Raw genomic sequence first — 19,538 nt, forward strand, 5'->3', positions numbered from 1 at the left:
AGGTTGCTCTTGGTCATGCCCTGACCGATTGGATGCTTTGGGCCTATGCACTCTGGGTTTTGGTGCCCGTTAGGGCTCCTCCAAAGACTGCTCCACCTGCACCTGTGCAGGGACAGACTTGGCCACCTGGAGAGGAGGCAGCATTGCAGGTACTGGTTGAGAGGGGGGCAATGGGTGAGACGTGGGGGCGCTTTGAGTGGCATCCCCACTTCCATGTCCCCTTTCGCCATCATCCCTCCCCTGGGCCAGGCCCACACCACTCCTACCACTCTGCTGGACGACAGTTTGGAGGACGTGTGTGAAGCCTTTTAAGGCCAGTGCTAGTGTATCTGCCTGCCTGTTTAAGGTAGCAGAATGTTGTTCACCCTGAGTCCGAACGGCCATTGTCGGGGCCTGAATGGACTCATTTGTGAGCCGTGCTTGAAGCTCAATGGAGGCTAGCCTTCCCTCCATCGCAGACATTCCTGCACTTGCTCGCAACACTACCTTAGAGATTCCCTCACGTCCCTGTGACAGTATCTCAGAGATTCCCTCCCTTACCTGCGCCACCATTCCACTCACGCAGGAGTTGGACTCCTCCATCCTCTGCTCAATTATGGAGAGTGCGCGTAGCACCTATTCCAGCACCTCGCAAACGTGCTGCTGCCCCTCGATTATTCTCCTTTTGAAGGATGGCCCCCAAGGTTCAGCATTTACGTCCAGCTGAGCAGAGCCTGGAGAAGAGTGCTTCCACCGACACGGACTCTCCACAGCTGCCCCTGCCACCAGTGTCTGCTCATGCTTAAGTGTGTGGTAACTCACCATGTGTGACCCGAACTAACTGCGTACTGGGACCCACCGAGGTGTGTGTATCTGCGCTGGTGGATGGCTTGCTCAAATGTGACGGTGCACCCTCAGAGGCCAGCAGGTCCTCTGAGGAATCGCCCTCCACCATCACAGTGGTCGCTGAAGGCCCTGAAAGAGAACAGAAGGCAATATTAAGCATTATCACAGATGTTGAGGTGCTGAAGATGGCAAGACATGTTAACATCAATTCATATTGTGTGTGCTGAATGTAAAGTTCTGTCACCAGACGTTTGTGGGGTGCCAGTCTCAGCATCCCCAACAGACAGGCACTTGAGGGTGCGGCTCAGCTCCAGCGCCTCCTGCTCCGCGTCTGTGAGGACGACTATCTGTTGCCGTCCCCGTCCGGTCGTCACCCTCTCCCGTGCATTCTGCGCTTTCTTCTCCTATAAGGGGAGAAAGTAGAGACGCGTGAGCGAGTGATGATGACATGGGCAACCGATGAATGCAAGGTGACAGAAGTGTTAGTGAGGGATCACTTTGGGACCAGTGATCATAATTCCATTAGTTTTAAGATAGCTATGGAGAAGGATAGGTCTGGCCCAAAAGTTAAAATTCTAAATTGGGGAAAGGCCAATTTTCATGGTATTAGACAGGAACTTTCAGAAGTTGATTGGGAGAGTCTGTTGGCAGGCAAAGGGACGTCTGGTAAGTGGGAGGCTTTCAAAAGTGTGTTAACCAGGGTTCAGGGTAAGCACATTCCTTATAAAGTGAAGGGCAAGGCTGGTAGAAGTAGGGAACCTTGGATGACTCGGGAGATTGAGGCACTAGTCAAAAAGAAGAAGGAGGCATATGACATGCATAGGCAGCTGGGATCAAGTGGATCCCTTGAAGAGTATAGAGATTGCCGGAGTAGAGTTAAGAGAGAAATCAGGAGGGCAAAAAGGGGATATGAGATTGCTTTGGCAGATCAGGCAAAGGTGAATCCAAAGAGCTTCTACAAATACATAAAGGGCAAAAGGGTAACTAGGGAGAGAGTAGGGCCTCTTAAGGATCAACAAGGTCATCTATGTGCGGAACCACAAGAGATGGGTGAGATCCTGAATGAATATTTCACATCGGTATTTACGGTTGAGAAAGGCATGGATGTTAGGAAACTTGGGGAAATAAATAGTGATGTCTTGAGGAGTGTACATATTACAGAGAGGGAGGTGCTGGAAGTCTTAACGCGCATCAAGGTAGATAAATCTCCGGGACCTGATGAAATGTATCCCAGGACGTTATGGGAGGTTAGGGAGGAAATTGCGGGTCCCCTAGCAGATATATTTGAATCATCCACCGCTACAGGTGAGGTGCCTGAAGATTGGAGGGTAGCAAATGTTGTGCCTTTGTTTAAGAAGGGCGGCAAGGAAAAGCCTGGGAATTACAGACCAGTGAGCCTGACATCTGTAATGGGTAAGTTGTTAGAGGGTATTCTGAGGGACAGGATCTACAGGCATTTGGAGAGGCAGGGACTAATTAGGAACAGTCAGCATGGTTTTGTGAGAGGAAAATCATGTCTCACGAATTTGATTGAGTTTTTTGAAGGGGTAACCAAGAAGATAGATGAGGGCTGTGCAGTAGACGTGGTCTACATGGACTTCAGCAAAGCATTTGACAAGGTACCGCATGGTAGGTTGTTACATCAGGTTAAATCTCATGGGATCCAAGGTGAGGTAGCCAATTGGATACAAAATTGGCTTGACGACAGAAGACAGAGGGTGGTTGTCGAGGGTTGTTTTTCAAACTGGATGCCTGTGTCCAGCGGTGTGCCTCAGGGATCGGTGCTGGGTCCGCTGTTATTTGTTATTTATATTAATGATTTGGATGAGAATTTAGGAGGCATGGTTAGTAAGTTTGCAGATGACACCAAGATTGGTGGCATTGTGGACAGTGAAGAAGGTTATCTAGGATTGCAACGGGATCTTGATAAATTGGGCCAGTGGGCCGATGAATGGCAGATGGAGTTTAGATAAATGTGAGGTGATGCATTTTGGTAGATCGAATCGGGCCAGGACCTACTCCGTTAATGGTAGGGCGTTGGGGAGAGTTATAGAACAAAGAGATCTGGGAGTACAGATTCATAGCTCCTTGAAAGTGGAGTCACAGGTGGATAGGGTAGTGAAGAAGGCATTCAGCATGCTTGGTTTCATTGGTCAGAACATTGAATGCAGGAGTTGGGATGTCTTGTTGAAGTTGTACAGGGCATTGGTGAGGCCACACTTGGAGTACTGTGTACAGTTCTGGTCACCCTATTACAGAAAGGATATTATTAAACTAGAAAGAGTGCAGAAAAGATTTACTAGGATGCTACCGGGACTTGATGGTTTGACTTTCAGGGAGAGGTTAGACAGACTGGGACTTTTTTCCCTGGAGAGCAGGAGGTTAAGGGGTGATCTTATCGAAGTCTATAAAATAATGAGGGGCATAGATAAGGTCGATAGTCAAAATCTTTTCCCAAAGGTAGGGGAGTCTATAACGAGGGGGCATAGATTTAAGGTGAGAGGGGAGAGATACAAAAGGGTCCAGAGGGGCAATTTTTTCACTCAAAGGGTGGTGAGTGTCTGGAACGAGCTGCCAGAGGCAGTAGTAGAGGCGGGTACAATTTTGTCTTTTAAAAAGCATTTGGACAGTTACATGGGTAAGATGGGTATGGAGGGATATGGGCCAAGTGCAGGCAATTGGGACTAGCTTAGTGGTATAAACTGGGCGACATGGACATGTTGGGCCGAAGGGCCTGTTTCCATGTTGTAACTTCTATGATTCTATGATTGGTTTGGGTGCGGCTGACCATGAAAGAAATGCATCAGAGGATGAGTATGAGACAGAGCCATGATATGGTATGAGGATTGGGTTGAATAGTATTGGTGGGGTGAGGAAGTGCAGGTAAGTTGAGGATGAGCTTTAAGTGGGTGTAAGGAGTGATGTGAGAGAGTAGTGTTAGCATTACAAAATGAGTTGGGGGTGGGAGCGGTGATGTGGAAGACGGAGTGTAGGAGAATGAGTAAGTGTACTCACTTTTGCTGACCTAGTTAGGTCATTGGAGCGCTTCCTGTACTGGATCCAGGTGCGGGAGACGTTGCTGCTGCTGGTGACCTCCTCTGCCACCTCGAGCCAGGCCTTCTTGCAGGCTACTTCCTCCCGTCCGCCGGGTAGAACACATCCCTCCTCCCCCTCACCCCATCCATTAACACCTGGAATGAGGCATCACTGAATCTAAGGAGCAGCCTTTCCCCTGTGCTGCTCCATTGTTCTATTTGGGTATTTGCTCCAGGAGCAGCCATTGGAGGATTGCCCCTTTAAATAGAGTTCCTCCGGCTGACAGCCTGTGATGCGGGTGCGCAGACCGCCCTCTGCGCAGGTTTCGGACGCCAATTTATCCACGAAGAATGGACAGATTTTATTGGGTGGGTTACCCACGCGCCCGATCGCCTCCCCCCCCCCCGCTGCCATCCCGTCTCCATGCTAATATCAGGGCCAGTGAATCTACCAGTGATGCCTTAAAACTAATTTAAAAGAAGGTAACACATTTCAGATGCATATAATTTCATGTAAAAAAAAATTCTATCTAATTCTTCAATTAAAATTTTAATAGAAGATGACTGTTTACACCTCAAAGAAGCATAAATTCATAAAGGATTCAGTCTGACTGATGCAACATGTTTAAACATGATATTTAAAAAATAAAAATAACATATTTCACTGTTTCACTCTAAGGTTTTTGAAGCTTACACTTGTATCAAGCTTTGAGGCGGGCCTTAATAAATTTCTGTAAAGCAGCATATCCGTCAAATACTGTGAGGCCTTATAAATCGGTCAAAACATGCCTGCAATCTTCAAGAACTGACTGGATGATTAAATGTAATGGGTACTGTTGTGGCACAGTGTGTTGGAGTATTACATGCAGTGCAGTTGAGTGGCAGGACAAGGGTTCAGCCTACTACACCTGCTGCTGTGAGGAGACATGAAGGAAGGGCCAGCCACACATCTAAAGTTGAGAGAAAATTGGAAGCAAAGTCAGCCCTCGGTTCCAGGCTTTCTGGTAGCAGGCTGAAGAATGGAGGGACTGGTACGGATCACGTCTGCCCCTTGGCTGCAGTCAGTGTGTTTTTTCTGGAAAAGCGTGTAAAGCGATTTGCACCCTCAAAAATTACCTTTATACAAAGGTGGCACTTCAAAATAATGAGAAAGATGACTGCACAATACCTGACCTACTTGAATTTTAATAAAATGCTGGATTTTATTGAAATGCAGTACTTTACATTACTGTTCCTAGGGGTTTCTTCCTCCTTTCCTATACATAAAATAGTTATTTTGCATGCACAGCCTCTTGGTATCATCATTAACCATTTCTCTGCCTGGTTTTGTTTAAATGTAAGGAATCTTACAACACCAGGTTATAGTCCAACAGTTTCATTTGAAAATCACAAGCTTTCGGAGGCTTTCTCCTTCGTCAGGTGAGTGTTGGATTCCTTGAAAGTTACCGCATATATAGTCAGAGAACAATGCCTGGTGATTACAGATAATCTTTCCAACAGATTACAGATAATCTTTCAGGAGAACAGCGTCCACGACACCACACAACCCTGCCACGGCAACTTCTGCAAGACATGCCAGATCATCGACACAGATACCACCATCACATGAGAGGACACCACCCACCAGGTACATGGTTCATACTCCTGTGACTCGGCCAACGTTGTCTACCTCATACGTTGCAGGAAAGGATGCCCCAGAGCATGGTACATTGGCGAGACCATGCAGACACTGCGACAACGGATGAACGGACACCGCGCAACAATCGCCAGACAGGAGGGTTCCCTCCCAGTTGGGGAACACTTCAGCAGTCAAGGACATTCAGCCACCGATCTTCGGGTAAGCGTCCTCCAAGGCGGCCTTCGAGACACAAGACAACGCAAAATCGTCGAGCAGAAATTGATAGCCAAGTTCAGCACCCATGAGGACGGCCTCAACCGGGATCTTGGGTTCATGTCACGCTACACGTAACCCCACCAGCGGAAAAAAAAGTTATCTGTTTTTAATACAACTGGTCATTCTCTCTCTTTCTCTTTCTCTTCCTTTCAGATGTTTCTCTCTCTCTCTCTCTCTCTCTCTCTCTGTCTTTGGTTCTGGCCGTTTGTATATTCAGTAGTCTTGTATCTAATGTCTCTCTGTCTGAACACTATTCAATTCCTTTGATTGCCTTGATAACGGGCAGTTGGAAAGATTATCTGTAATCACCAGGCATTGTTCTCTGACTATATATGCGGTAACTTTCAAGGAATCCAACACTCATCTGACGAAGGAGAAAGCCTCCGAAAGTTTGTGATTTTCAAATAAAACTGTTGGACTATAACCTGGTGTTGTAAGATTCCTTACATTTGTACACCCCAGTCCATCACCGGCATCTCCACATCATGGTTTTGTTTAAGCTAATAACAGCAATTGACTTTGGTTCCTTAACTGTTTGAATTTTCACTTTTGTGTAGATTTCTTTTGAAATGGTTATCTGAGCGATTAACCAGCCAGAGTTTTTTTTAAAAACAAAACCAGGCAAACTAAAATATAAAGGCACAAGGAGTGTTTAGTTTATAGGTAAATAAAGAATGAGGTAATGTAGATAATAACCTTAAATATGCTGCAGACAGGTTATCTTGTCCAGCCACAATTGGGCTGCTGGCATCACAAATGAGAATTGGTCCTATAGTAGCAATCTTCGTTTGATGCTGTAAGAACATACTGAAAGTTGAGCTGGTCTTGTTACAGATGTGATGTTCAGTCACTCAGACAGGTTCACCTCCAAAATGAATGGTGGGACAAAGGAGATGGTGGATTAAATGTAAGTGCTGTATGTTTATTTTGAGCTTGTATTGGCACTGAATAGGAGAGATTATAAATAAAATAAATATTAAGTTGAAATAATAGAGAAAACCCTGGAAGGCCCATCAAAAGCTTTCAGCTCCCCTCTCTCCAACTTGTCAGCATGACATTTCCATAATCCTAACTCCCTATGAATCAACATGCTTTACTAACTATTTGATCTACCGATCTGTACGTGTCCTTAAAACTTTCTTCCAGATATTTCTGCAATTCATTTTGTTAGTTATATGTGTGTCAGACACGAATCTCCAGCCAAATTCCACATAAGTAGAGTTGTTATTTACATAGTGTAGCGTGCACAGTCTATCCCTGTAGAAACACATCCCACTTACTTAAACCCAGCGAACTTGAGTGCAGGTTGGTAAGAGCCAAGGCTCGGTGACCCCCATGTGAAGTTTAACTGTTTAGCTGCACCTGTTGCTAATCAACCTAGCTATCTGTTAAAGGATCAGCTTGAGATTGGTAAACTTCCATATCTGTTCCCCCTCCCCCATCCCTCTTTGAAGATCTTTGGATCTGTAGAGGAACACAATACCTAGAGAACCACCTTTCCCTCCCATTGAGAACCAAGTTGGGATGCAGAGATTGGCACTCCACAACAGCCCCCACTGCGGACCTATGCCAGGCCTATCTAGCGTTAAAAGGGACAGCCAATAACCCCCTTTTTTGATTGTTCCTCCCTTTCTCTCTCTGCTCCCCCTTCCTCTGCCCTTTCTTTTCACCCCTCTGTCTCCCATCTGCCTCCTCCCCTAACGCTCCTCGACCTACACTTAGTCTTGACTCCCGGTGTGCAATATCACAAGATTGACTAGTAATTTAAAATAATTTTAGATAATCTACTTCGGCTGTCTTTCCCAATTTTATCCTCTTGTTTTTATTTTGCTAATCTAATGTTTTATTTTTACCCATTCGACCTAACTTGTTTTACCCTTTTCTTAAAACTACATTTTAACTGTTCTGGCTTCCAACCTCCATTTTCAAGGTGAGACAAAATTGAAAAAACTTGCATTTTAATTGGCCAAAAATTGGCTCCTGGGCCATCTTTCCAGCCAGTTGAAATCCAGAAGACTATAGATTGACAATCAAGTCCATCTGATGCTTAAGTGTGTCAAAATATGACAGAGTAAACTTCAGTGACGTGTCACACATAGATGCTTAAACTCCTCTGAACCCTGTAACAATATTTTGCTTCACTGTTTACTGTTCTTTCATATTCTTAACCATTTCTGCCTGTTGCCACCACTTCATTTGCTTTGGTTACTTTCTTCTTCCTTTTTTAGTTATGATCCACATGCTATCTTAACTCACATTGCCTTCTAAGGGTACACTTACTTTTATGGCCTCAAACAGCTTCTGGTTCTATTGCAAATTTTCCTAACTTTTCCACCTCACCTTGTAATGTTTTTTTAAGCTTGTCTTAAGTAATTCTATGATGTCAGTTTTGACCCACGTCTATCTTTTGCAGAAGTCTGAATGCATTTAACCGCACTGCAATGTTTTTGCCAAAATTCTGTCCTAAATTCCTTCCCACTTTTTTTTTTGTAATGTATATATTTTTACAGCATTTTAATTCTTATCTGGGTCTCTATTGAGAGGAGATACCAGTTAGCTCTTCAAAATTTCAGAAATATGCAGACTATTGATATAAGCATTTAGCTTAAATTCTACAGAACTAGAAGACACAAGTACACAAGTGACAAACTAAATACAAAACCAGAACAGTCACGCAGAATATTGTTTCATGAAATAGTGACGAGCAGTGTTAACACCCTGTGTAATCTGCTCACGCGTGGAGATCTGAAGCTTTGTTTTGGAAGTAGGGGAGTATTTATGCAAAGCTTTGTTTCTGAAGAGTCATTGGTTCGAGTCCACTGTAGGGTAGATTGTGTGTGCTGTGAGTGGAGTGGGCTTGATGGCCAAATGGCTTTTTCTTCAGGTTTTGGGTCATTTTTAAAAGGCCAGAACAGCACCTCCTTTTGTATTGGAATTGAAGATGATAAGGAAAGAATTAGCTGGTCAAATATTCTATAGAATACTGTGGTTCTAATCTTCCTAGGACTATAGAAATCTCATAAGTGGAATGCAGCAGGTTAGGCTGAATAGATTAAGTTTGTAATGTTGATAAAATTGTTATCCTGGAGTTCCTTTCTAGTACTTTAACAAGGAGAGGAAATATTTAATTGCTTTCCTATGGAACTTTTATTTGTGGCAATGCACATCTCTCAGGAGATTAAATTTGGGAAGAGTCCACAACCATGCAGATTGTACATGGTCTTTTGGAAAAAGCAGGCTACCTTGCCTATTGTCCTTTTCTTATTCCATATTTTGTGCTTCTACATTAGAAAGTGTGCAATGTGTTTTAAACTGTTGTCAATTAATAGAAGGCCTAATAATAGATGCAATCTGTCCTTAATGATATGCATCCTTCTATATACAATTGAAAGTGTTTTATGAGTAACTTTATCTCCTCAACTGAGGCCTTTCAAAGTAAAATAAATCAAAGAAACAAAGTATTAAAACCAGTGATTTTTATCATTTGAAAATTAAACATAATTATTGTACTGCATCTCCTATTAATTAAATTAAGCAGTTGTAGACATTTTCAATTAGATCAATTACAAGCAGATGAGGTATTTTCTGGGAATATTTGGAAGTTTGTAGTTACAAGTTAATATTTCATTTATCCAAGACATTTACCTGGAGGTCAAAACACAAGAATATATTCCAAACTGCCCCATTAATATTTTTAAAGTTGCAGAAAGCTAGATGAAGAAATGTCTTGCAAGTGATATCTGTAAGAATTCCTCTGCATACAGGCAATCGCTGACAATGTACTAAGATAAGTATGTGATTATTGAGTTCTAATTTGATTCCTTGCATAGCAGGTAAATGTATAGTTCTAGGTTTCCAATATATATATTTTGTAATTGATTGATTGTGGTTCGTAATCATACTAAGTAAGGTTAAAAATAAAGACTTTGATTATTTTTTTATAAATGTGTTGATGGTGCAGCATGGACTGAATATATCAACCACGTGGTGCCTTGGGTTATACCAAAAATTTAAGCTGTATTTATGCAATACCAGTTTAACTCGGCCTTTTATTAATATAAAAAAAATGTAAAAGCTGCTGCTTACTGCTGAAATCCTTAACTTCAATTATTAGTTTGGCGTAGTTTCCTGAACACCGTTTAATCAAATTAATTAGGTAAGCATATCTAGTAAATAGATTACACAACCTAATCATCACATTTGGGATTTTCCTTCAGAAATAAACTCTACAGTGGATCCTGATTATGTGGGTGGATGTATCAAAGTTCTTTTTGTGAACTCGATGTTTATTCAAACAGATATTGAGCTAATAACATCATTGGGTGACTCATAGTGACACCAGCAAATGTTTTCAAAGTTTCAATGTAATGACATGTAATTAATGAAGTCTACATCAGTACATCCAAAAAAAACCTATACCATCAAATATTCTGTCTAACTTCAGTACTTTAAAAAAGGTATGGAACAGCTCATTTTCCAACTATTGAAGGTGATTTTCATTATATAGTCTTCTTTAATAGTATTCAATTTCATGGCAGTAAATGGTATCATCCAGATATTTTTACAAGATTGCAGTTTGTTTTTTTCTGAGTCCATCTGAATTCAGTATTAAAATTTGTTATTGAAATAAGTTTATTAATTTAGCCTGATTTACAATAGCCCATTTGTAAAAAATCTGTTGTATTTGGTGCAAAATCTCTTTTTTGAAAAATACAAGAGAATATGTGTAATTTTTCATCAGTCTCTTCAGAGCATTATTTGGAGATTGAGCAACGCATGTTTTAATCTAGTAGGAGTTGATGCAAATTTTTCGATATGCCTTGTATACTATTCACTAAATTGAGTAAAATCAGGCCAAATTTTCGATTAGTCAGACAGATGTTTAAAACCTTTATCCATGTGTTGTGTCCATTTTTATATTTGTTCTGAGTTTCTGCAGTTCTTAAGTTGGCAACTTTCCTTACCCTTTCACCTTTCTCTCTCAATCCCCACCCCTTTCAGTGTTTCTTTTCTGTTCTTATGGATAGATTAAAATGTAAATTTGGAGATTTTGGGCCTTCTATGCACAAACGTCAGTACAAATAGATTATTTTATTGATACTGTACTGCTCTGTTCTGTGCAGATGTACACCATTTCACCTGTTACCTGCTGAGGAATCTATCCTTACTGAGAATATCTACCGGGATGTACAAGAAAGAATTGGTAGAGAGTTAATGATCAAAAATGATGTGATAAGGATAGAAGTGGAGAAGTAGATTCCCAATCAGATTAAGAAAAATTGGATAAGTAATGGATGTTTGGGAAGGAAAGGAACGGCACAGTGAACTTCCCCCCCGCCCCCCCCCCCCCCCCCAAAAAAAAAATTGCCCGCACTTCCATATAGGATGTTGGGAGCCCAGTTACTCCCTTTCGCTCTTTTTTAAATAGTTATTTCTCACATCTGTTGTCAGGATATAGATACTTGGTATTTGTGTAAGTGTTCTGTGTTGTCCAAACCTTTACTGTTAAGAGGTGATATTTATTTGAAAGCTTGAAAAATGTTCATGTTCTCTTCTCTGTATCATAACTTCAAACCAGGTAGTGCCAGTGAGTTAAAAGGGGGGAAAATGCAGTTGATGAGGTCTAGCACAAATATAAACATTCTTTAATGTTCTACAAAAATGGCCCTAGCTGCATTGGAGCCACATGTCTCCGCATGATGTGATTGGAGTCTTTGATTATTTTGTAAATTTGTGCTGCTGATTACTTTTTTGTGTGTACAATGTGTTACAAACTTAATGTAGTATTCTTTCCTAATTCTTGTACTGCTGGTTCAACTGAATCAAAAGTGTAACCAATACATTTTTTCTTCTGTAATTTTTTACGACTTCATACAGTCAATGGAAATTAGAAGTAATATCTTAGGAAGGCTGTAATCAGCCCACATTACTTTCTAACAGAGGTTCATTTGAGGTCGGTCTTAACGTGGTCCAATATGCAGTGGAAAAATGACTTTTGAGGCTTACACATTTTCTATTTTTAACTTACCTACAGATAAACAACAAGGCCAACGTAGTAACCAGCCCAAAAGAACCCATACCTACCCCAGCGCTGGTATACCTTGATTCCTCTTTCTATTTGTTTTTTCCATTTTTCTTTTGCTTTCTGAGGTACCATGTGATGATCAAAATGTGCCTCTGTTCTGTTATGTGGGAGAGTCCATTGTGAAGCAGCATATTTACAGTTGTTTATCATGACACTGAACATGGTTGTAGCTGTTAGTTTGCATGCTGTAGTGGCAGGTCACTGCCTTCCTGCATGTTGCTTTTAGCTCTTCTACTGATGTCAACTACAGTACCAGAAGATGCACTGCTCCAAATTTAGCAGCACAAGTCTTTGATTTCAGGGAGCTAACAGAAATGCTGCTCGGCAATTTAAGAAATTGCATGCTGCTACTGTAGGAGATTAGGCCTTTTCCTGCAGGATGCCCAGGCAGGAGTTGCTGGTAGTAGTAGAAATCCATTCATGTTTTTGATTTTTTTTAAAAAAGTGTTTAAGACTTTTTTTTTCCACATGGCAGTAATAATATTGCTTTAGCCTCATCGTCCTTGTAGTTGACTCTTGCACATTTTGATGACTGAAGATAACCTTGACCAATGAGAGTTTTCTTTTATCTTGCTCAGGAGCCCCAAACTACTGTAATCCACAATCCTGCTGATGGAAATAAGGTATTCCAAGATCTGCTCATTGGCTTAGCATTGCAGAAATTGTTTCATCAACACGCATAGCAAAAGATCTGTTATGTTATGTATCCATACTGTGGTGGTTTTAGTTTCAATACATAGCATATCCTATGACGAAAATATAGAATATACAACTGGAGTGTTTCAACATACTGGGTTGTGCAAAGTTCTTTAGCTTTTGCTTTTTTTCCGTTTGCGGTTTGGTTTTCTGTTTGGTTGGGTAGCGGAATGCATGGACCATTCAGCAAGCTTCTAGAATTCAGTGTATGTCTTCAACTCACTGCATCTTGGCGAATCTGCGGATGCATACTAGCATGCTGTGTTGTCACCTGCATCAGTGTTGTATGGCTGCATGGACTAAAGTGCGGAGATAACTTCTTGTCTGTGGAAAGATAGTGGTCTTTTTGCCTGGGTGTTTATGGGTCCATCTAGTCAATTTCAGTTGTGTGAAATGGCCTTAGCCACAGAACGTGTATCATCATATAAGTGCTGCTTGAAACCAATACCTTGCCATCCTCCTACCCCAAAATGATGCAAGATACATTTTGTATTTGTAGAACTATATTTTAATTCCATTTTTGAGAAGTCATTTAGTGGTTATTCACTTGAATGGAGTCACAATGAAATATGAACCAAGTTGCACATTTAACTGAAGTTGCCTTTCTCTACATTTAAGATTTTAATGGATTTTGCTGATGGAGAATTATGCAGAGGACAGACTTTACATTTCACATTATTCTGGTAAATTTGCTATGAATTGAACTAATTTCTAATAAAAAGAAAAATAATTTAAAAGGACAGAGCATCAAGCACAAGAATCAATTGCCAAAATTTTTAATTTTATCATGTACCTAAAGTGCAAAACTGATGCTATTTATGAAAGTTTTGACAACTAAATATGATTAACTGGCATGCTTCAAGAAAGTTGTAAATGGCTTTAACAGTACATAGCAGTGTCTTTTGTTCTACATCTGATCCTAAGAAATGCTAGTTTTAAAATCTTTGCTCATTTTTATAATAACCACTAAATGCCTGTTTATAGTTGATTTGTAAGTACTCAGTTACATCAGAGCTCCTGTGGCTGAGGTGTAATGTTATGAAAATTCATGTTCATTATTTTCGGACTACAGTCAAGAATTTGAACTTTATTTTGTTAGTAACTGCATGTTTCATGGTTGTTAAACACCCTCTGGATGGCATGTTGTTCAACAGGGTGATAAAATTGTTTGTGGTGGCAAATATAGATAGCTTCCCTTCTGCTTGTATGTTGATGGGCCACCAGATGTAATCTGTGCTGGCAATTATTAACTAGGTGTATTTTTTTTTAAGTATATGCATGAAATACATGTGTCAGCCTTCATTTTGTTTCATTGTGCAGTCTGTCTCAGAAAACACCACTGCCCTCTGGAACTGTGGCAATATCTATTGCAAGCAGCTATACTTGTTTCAGTATACTATATTGATCCCAGGACACTTCTGGGTATTACTATATCTGTTTCAGATCTATAAACTGCTTCCATATTTTTCAACAACTTATTATCTGTTGTACTGTGAAAGTCTGTAGTATCGTAAGTGTTTGTTAATGAACCAAGTTTACTTTTAAATCGGTTTTCTTAATGAAAATTGTAGTCTGCCTCAAAACAAACTGACCGTAATAACCAGACTCACTTTAAAAAATCATAATTCTTTCATTTAAAAAAAAAGTCTGTTCATTGTGCCAAACATCTATTGAAACTTCTAAATGAGAATAAAATTGTTTTGAATAACAATCTGCCGCGTGCAAAGCCATTGAATTCTAAAAGTGAAGTTAAGTTTTAAATAGTAAAATATTACCTGCGTCTCTTTCTTGCTTGTTGTATCTGTGTTCGCCGCTTCAAGTTTTGCATTGGGTATGGGTTAATTCTTCAATGCCTTTATGCACATAACTCACAATGTGTCTTCATAAAATGGTATCCTGTTTCCCTCTTAGGAATCCTCAGAAAGTACCAACACCACCATTGAAGATGAGGATGTGAAAGGTAAGCTTAATAAATGTGAATTAATCTGATTGAGTCGTCTAAGCTTAGTCTTCAAATGTATGTTGTTTTATTGGTCTTTAAGTAAATATAATAGCATTACACAGTATCAGCAAACTGGATCCATTCAAATCTGATAACATTATGAAACCAATATGAAATCAGTGCTAGAGATTCAATATAGTGTTTTTTAGAAATGGGAGTTTTGTTTCTTTGAATTATATTCTAGGGCAAATTGTTGGCAAGTCTGAAATGGGTTATGTTGGATTTAAAAATAGGGCAGTTTAAAAAAAAAAGCTTTGTGAAAAGCTTTAAACAAATCAGCTATGAATTAATCAAGGCAGACAAACTACATATTTATTAATATGTGTATAGCTTTTTAATTTTAATCGGGTGTGCTTTTATTTGCTTAGTTCTTTCTGTCCATCCTATTTGGTTATATATTCACTTCTTTGCTGTTCAGATGCCAGTCTTCCTTGTTTACTTTGAGCTCTCCCTTACAGTTTTTCTTTAAATGTTTTTGCCATATTGGGCCGGAAATTGATCGTATAATAACAATGAGGCTAACAGTGCTCACCGTTATTAATGGGCAAATCAAAGAGCAAGTTCCAGTGACCGCACATGCGCAGTCAAATGCGGAAATCCGGGACTTGCTCTTCCTGATTCACCGGTGATCTGCAAGCTCCACGGATTGACAGCTTGCCAGCTGGCTCTCCATTGAAATCAATGGAGGATCGTGAACTTGCTGTTAGAACGCGGGAAGTAACCACTAAAATAGACTGAAAAAGTTTGGGCTGCTCTGAATTGGTGCTAGGAGCCTGTCCTACTGTCATGTTAATCTTGTGCATAATGAATGAAGCCAGGATTCAGCCAGAGGGAGCTTTTTAGCTGTTAGAGAGTTGTTTTAAAAAGTCTGAGAGCCAGCTGTCAGAATTTTCAAACATTGATTTTAATAGTTTTTGGACATTTTTTAAAAAATAATTTAAAATTTTCAGTTTTTTACGTTTTCTTTCTGTCTCTTTTATCTCACCCTTTTAATCTTACCCTCCCTTTATTTTGCTGTCTCTATCTGATGTTATAGTACATTTACTAATCTTATCTGGCACTTCCTGGTTCTTAGTCTGCATGGGTTGTGAATGAACTTCACTTCCTGGTTCTCACAGCGTGACTTACTTCAAGCTGATTGGTGGAGGGGACATAGAGATCCTTTCCTCCTCTCACAGCTCCAAGAAGCCCGGGAACGACCTCTGCACTTCTTGCAGGTCTCAATTAAAGCAAGTTAACGCCCAGAAGACCGTGAACAGTTTGTGGGTGAGTTAGTTATTTACCAGTGGCGGGTGACATGTGTTCGCCACTCAGCCCAATTTCCGGCTCAATGTTTCTTAAAAACTTTTCCTCCACACATTAGTTCAATCACATTTCAGTTGAGAATATTGGTGGAACATTGCTTCATTCCTGCATTTTAACAATGTGTGTGTTTTCTAATTTGTGTTATAATTTTATATTAATTGTTACTTCTGCTAGCATTCTTTCTGCTTGATGTTAGTGGGTTACACAGTATATTTTTCTTATTCATTCTCGGAATAGGGCGTTGCTAACAAAGCCTGCATTAATTGCCCAGGGTGATAAAAGTATGCTCTTGAGATTCTAACATAAATTCATTGCAGTAACTAAAATGAATATTCCTTCATTGTCACTGGGTCAATATCCTGGAATTCCATACCAAATACCACAAGGACCGCAGTAGTTCAATGAGAACGCCCATCACCACCTTCTCAAGGCAACTAGCAATGGGCAGTGATGAAGCCTTGCCAGCGTCGTACACATCCCGAGCATTCTTTTTAAAAAGTAATATAATTCTCAATACATTTAGCACAATGATATTACAAAAAAATCTTGCAGGTCTAGTAGCTTAATCTCCATTTGAAGTAGACATTGTACCCTAGATCTTCCAATTGGCATTATTTTAATCCATTCAAAATACGTGGTTGATGTGCATCATCGGGGTCAATTTAGTATTGTGCTATGAGCTCTTTTACTAAAGCCATGAGCCTAGGTTTCCATATTGGTGTTATTGTAATGCCAATAATAATCCCTTATTTTGAATATGTTAAAACAATGGCAATTGGAAAATCTAGTATACAATGTCCATTTCAAATGGAGATTAAGCTGCTAAACCTGAAAGATTTTTTGTAATTTGTAATTTCATTTTATTTCCTTCCTCTGTCATCTCTCCCCCTGCCCCTAGCACCTTCCCAAATGCCTTCCTTAGTTGTGAGGATGGCCCAGAGATAACTCCCAACCTCTGCTGATGTTCTATATACTGGGTTTTGATAGCTGGGGTCCCAGTATTTCATTCTTTATATGGAATCAGCTTAACTTGTGCTCTGAACCTCTTCAGAGCAGCAGTGTTCAGATTGGAAACTCAGCATGTGGGAAATTACAAGTCTGAGTCTCAAATGAGACTCAGACTTGTAATTTCCCACATGGCGTTTCCACATATTTTGCCTCACAATTCAATTTTTTTTTCTATTCTCTTCTTTCCAACCTCAAGTTAAACCATTGCACCCAATCTAAACCCTCAGAAATGGCACAGTCCTGCTTCGTGATCAACTGAGCAGAAAGTGCTACTTGATTAAATTGGAAAAGGACATCTCTCTTCCTCAATCAATGGCCTTGATATCAACCCCCCCCCCAGGACGGTGGAGGGGAGGGTTGAAAATGTTAAAATGGGGAACACGTCCCCAACCCGCTGCGCATGTACCTGCTGCCATTTTCACAGCGGCGGGTTTCATGGCCTGCATTATCATATTTAAATCAGGCTCCCACAATGCAATTGGGAGCCTGCGATAAATTTAACAGTTGCCGCGTGAGTTTCCCAGGGCTCAGGAAACCCGGTAGTAAAAGGAAGGTGGGAGCTGCCGGCTCAAGAAGGTACATCACTCCTTGTGGGCTAGGAGGAGCAGGAGTGCTCCCCCCAGCTCCTCAAGAAAGCCTTCGGCCTCTCCTCTGCCGATTGTGGCCTCTCTCTCCCCCGCCACGATCGCAGACCTCCTTCCCTGCCCCCTCCTCCTCCTCCCCCGAGCACCAATCTCAGGCCTTCTTCCCGATTGCCTCTTCCCCCCCCCCCCCTCCCCAATTTCTGGCCTCCGCCCCCCCCACCCTCCAACCCCCTGTTTGCCACTTTCTTTTCTCACCCCCCCCCCCCCCCCCCCACCAAGCCTCAATCTCCAGCCTTCCTCCCACCCATTGCCAGGGTCTGGCTACGGCCTTCTTCCGCTGATTTTTCCCAGCTAGTTTAGCCAGTTGCCAGGCAGGAAACAGAAGAAAATATTTATAATGAGGTCCCGCCGTTAAATTTGGCAGGACCTCCGTGTCCCCGGCCTCGATGCGTTCCCTGGCCGTTTTTGCCCTCCCCGTAAATATCAAGGCCAATCTGCCTGACACTGATGAAATTTCCTCCTTCTGGCAGAAGCTTGAGTGGAAGTATTTGAAATTGGAATCCACATACCAACACTATTCTTATAAAGCTGCCCAATGGTAACACTTTTTCACCTCCTATTGTTGGCCTTTAACTTGCTTTATCAATTGAGAGTTAGTTAATAAAATTGAATTTGGAATTTATCTACAGTCGTCATTTTAAAGACTGATCCAAATAATTCATTTAACATCTGTTTCCTAATATTTCTATCCCAGTGATGCTTTAAAGGGGCTATCCATTCTTATACCCTCTATTTACTGCATACATAATTTTACATCTCTTGCTACTACTTGTAATCTGCATTTTTATTGCTCTATTCTAAAATTTTAGTTACTGCAATGAATATTTGTAAAAATCTCAGTCTTCCCTGCTATTTGTTTCCTTGTACCTTATAAATCGTTCGGCATTTAGGTTGATGTTGACCACAAGGGCCTTGGTCTTGCTATGTTTCTTCCACCAATATATTTCCATTCCACAACCACTAAAATTCTCTTAAAACATTTCTCCTTTTTGGTGCTTTACTTTCTTTTTGATTTCCCACCTAATCACCCTTAGAACTCTTCTATTGGCTTCACAATTTGTTCTTCTAAAATTTTGCATGACTTCATCATAGTTTGTGGCCTCTCCTTTAGTACAGTATCAGTGACCACTAAAATCCAACGGTTTATCCATTTTTAGGTTTATAATGAGTTCTGATAGATTGCTAAGCATCTTGGGGTTAAGTTTCTGCTTCGGGCGCAATTGGGAAATCGCGCCCAAAATGCACTGGTTAGGTTACAGTTCAAGTTTCTGCTTAAATTCATTTGCATAATCACAAACATAAAATCTTCCATGAACCAGCGCAATCGGGCAGCGTAATAGAACGTAATTGTTTCTTTTTTTTCCCCTTTCCATTTAAAAGTATCCATTGATGTATTTAAGAGTGGAAACCTGGTGCAGTTTTATTAATACAGCTGAAAATGGGTTTATCACCAAAAATAAGCATTTTAATAAGGGTGTCCTGTCCTCCACCTGTGAGTAACCTGATTTAAAATCACAGAAAATGAATTTTAAAGAACTATACCGAACCATTTATTAGTTCCATTGGTGTACACTAGTCAGTTTCTTAGTCAATTAAATATTTTTTGATATGAAAAAATTTAAAACATGCCGACTAGTGCTTGTACGCCTAAGAAAATGAGCGCAATTTGAAGAGCCTCCTGAACCAGCGCAATTGCCGTAATCTTGCATTTTCGACTTGGGCCATGGCCAGTTTTGTGGGCGGGGCCTGATCTGGGTAAATTGAATCTTGAACCAGCGTAAAAGATTGTGGAAAACAGGAACGTAAGTGAGGGGTTTTAGGGGTAACTCACGTGTAAAATTCCCCGATCTTTTGCGCTGGTTCAGCCGCTTCCACCCGGATTGTGCTGACAATACTAATGTAAACAAGCGGAAGTTCAAGAAGGCGGCTCACCACCACCTTCTCAAGGGTAAATAGGAATGGGCGATACATTCTGGCCTTGCCAGCGATGCCCACATCCCATGAACAAATAAAAAAAACTCAACCCTTTTGATTCTGTGCTTCA

General features: G+C 40.8%; 1 protein-coding gene across 18 annotated transcripts in view; it reads left to right on the forward strand.

Moving 5' to 3' along the window:
• The window catches only part of LOC137325831 (calcium/calmodulin-dependent protein kinase type II delta chain), a 419,005-nt gene that overhangs the window by 361,533 nt on the left and 37,934 nt on the right, over positions 1 to 19,538 (forward strand). For 10 of the 18 annotated variants that reach the window (XM_067990934.1, XM_067990952.1, XM_067990937.1 and 7 more), the window contains 2 exons: positions 12,418 to 12,462; positions 14,447 to 14,495. In XM_067990934.1, the coding sequence (XP_067847035.1) occupies positions 12,418 to 12,462; positions 14,447 to 14,495 (94 nt within the window). The remainder of the gene's footprint in view (positions 1 to 12,417; positions 12,463 to 14,446; positions 14,496 to 19,538) is intronic. The other 8 variants (XM_067990944.1, XM_067990943.1, XM_067990949.1 and 5 more) reach the window with 1 other exon arrangement.

The sequence above is a fragment of the Heptranchias perlo genome, chromosome 1 (genome assembly GCF_035084215.1).
Source record: "Heptranchias perlo isolate sHepPer1 chromosome 1, sHepPer1.hap1, whole genome shotgun sequence".
Taxonomy (NCBI): Eukaryota; Metazoa; Chordata; class Chondrichthyes; order Hexanchiformes; family Hexanchidae; genus Heptranchias; species Heptranchias perlo.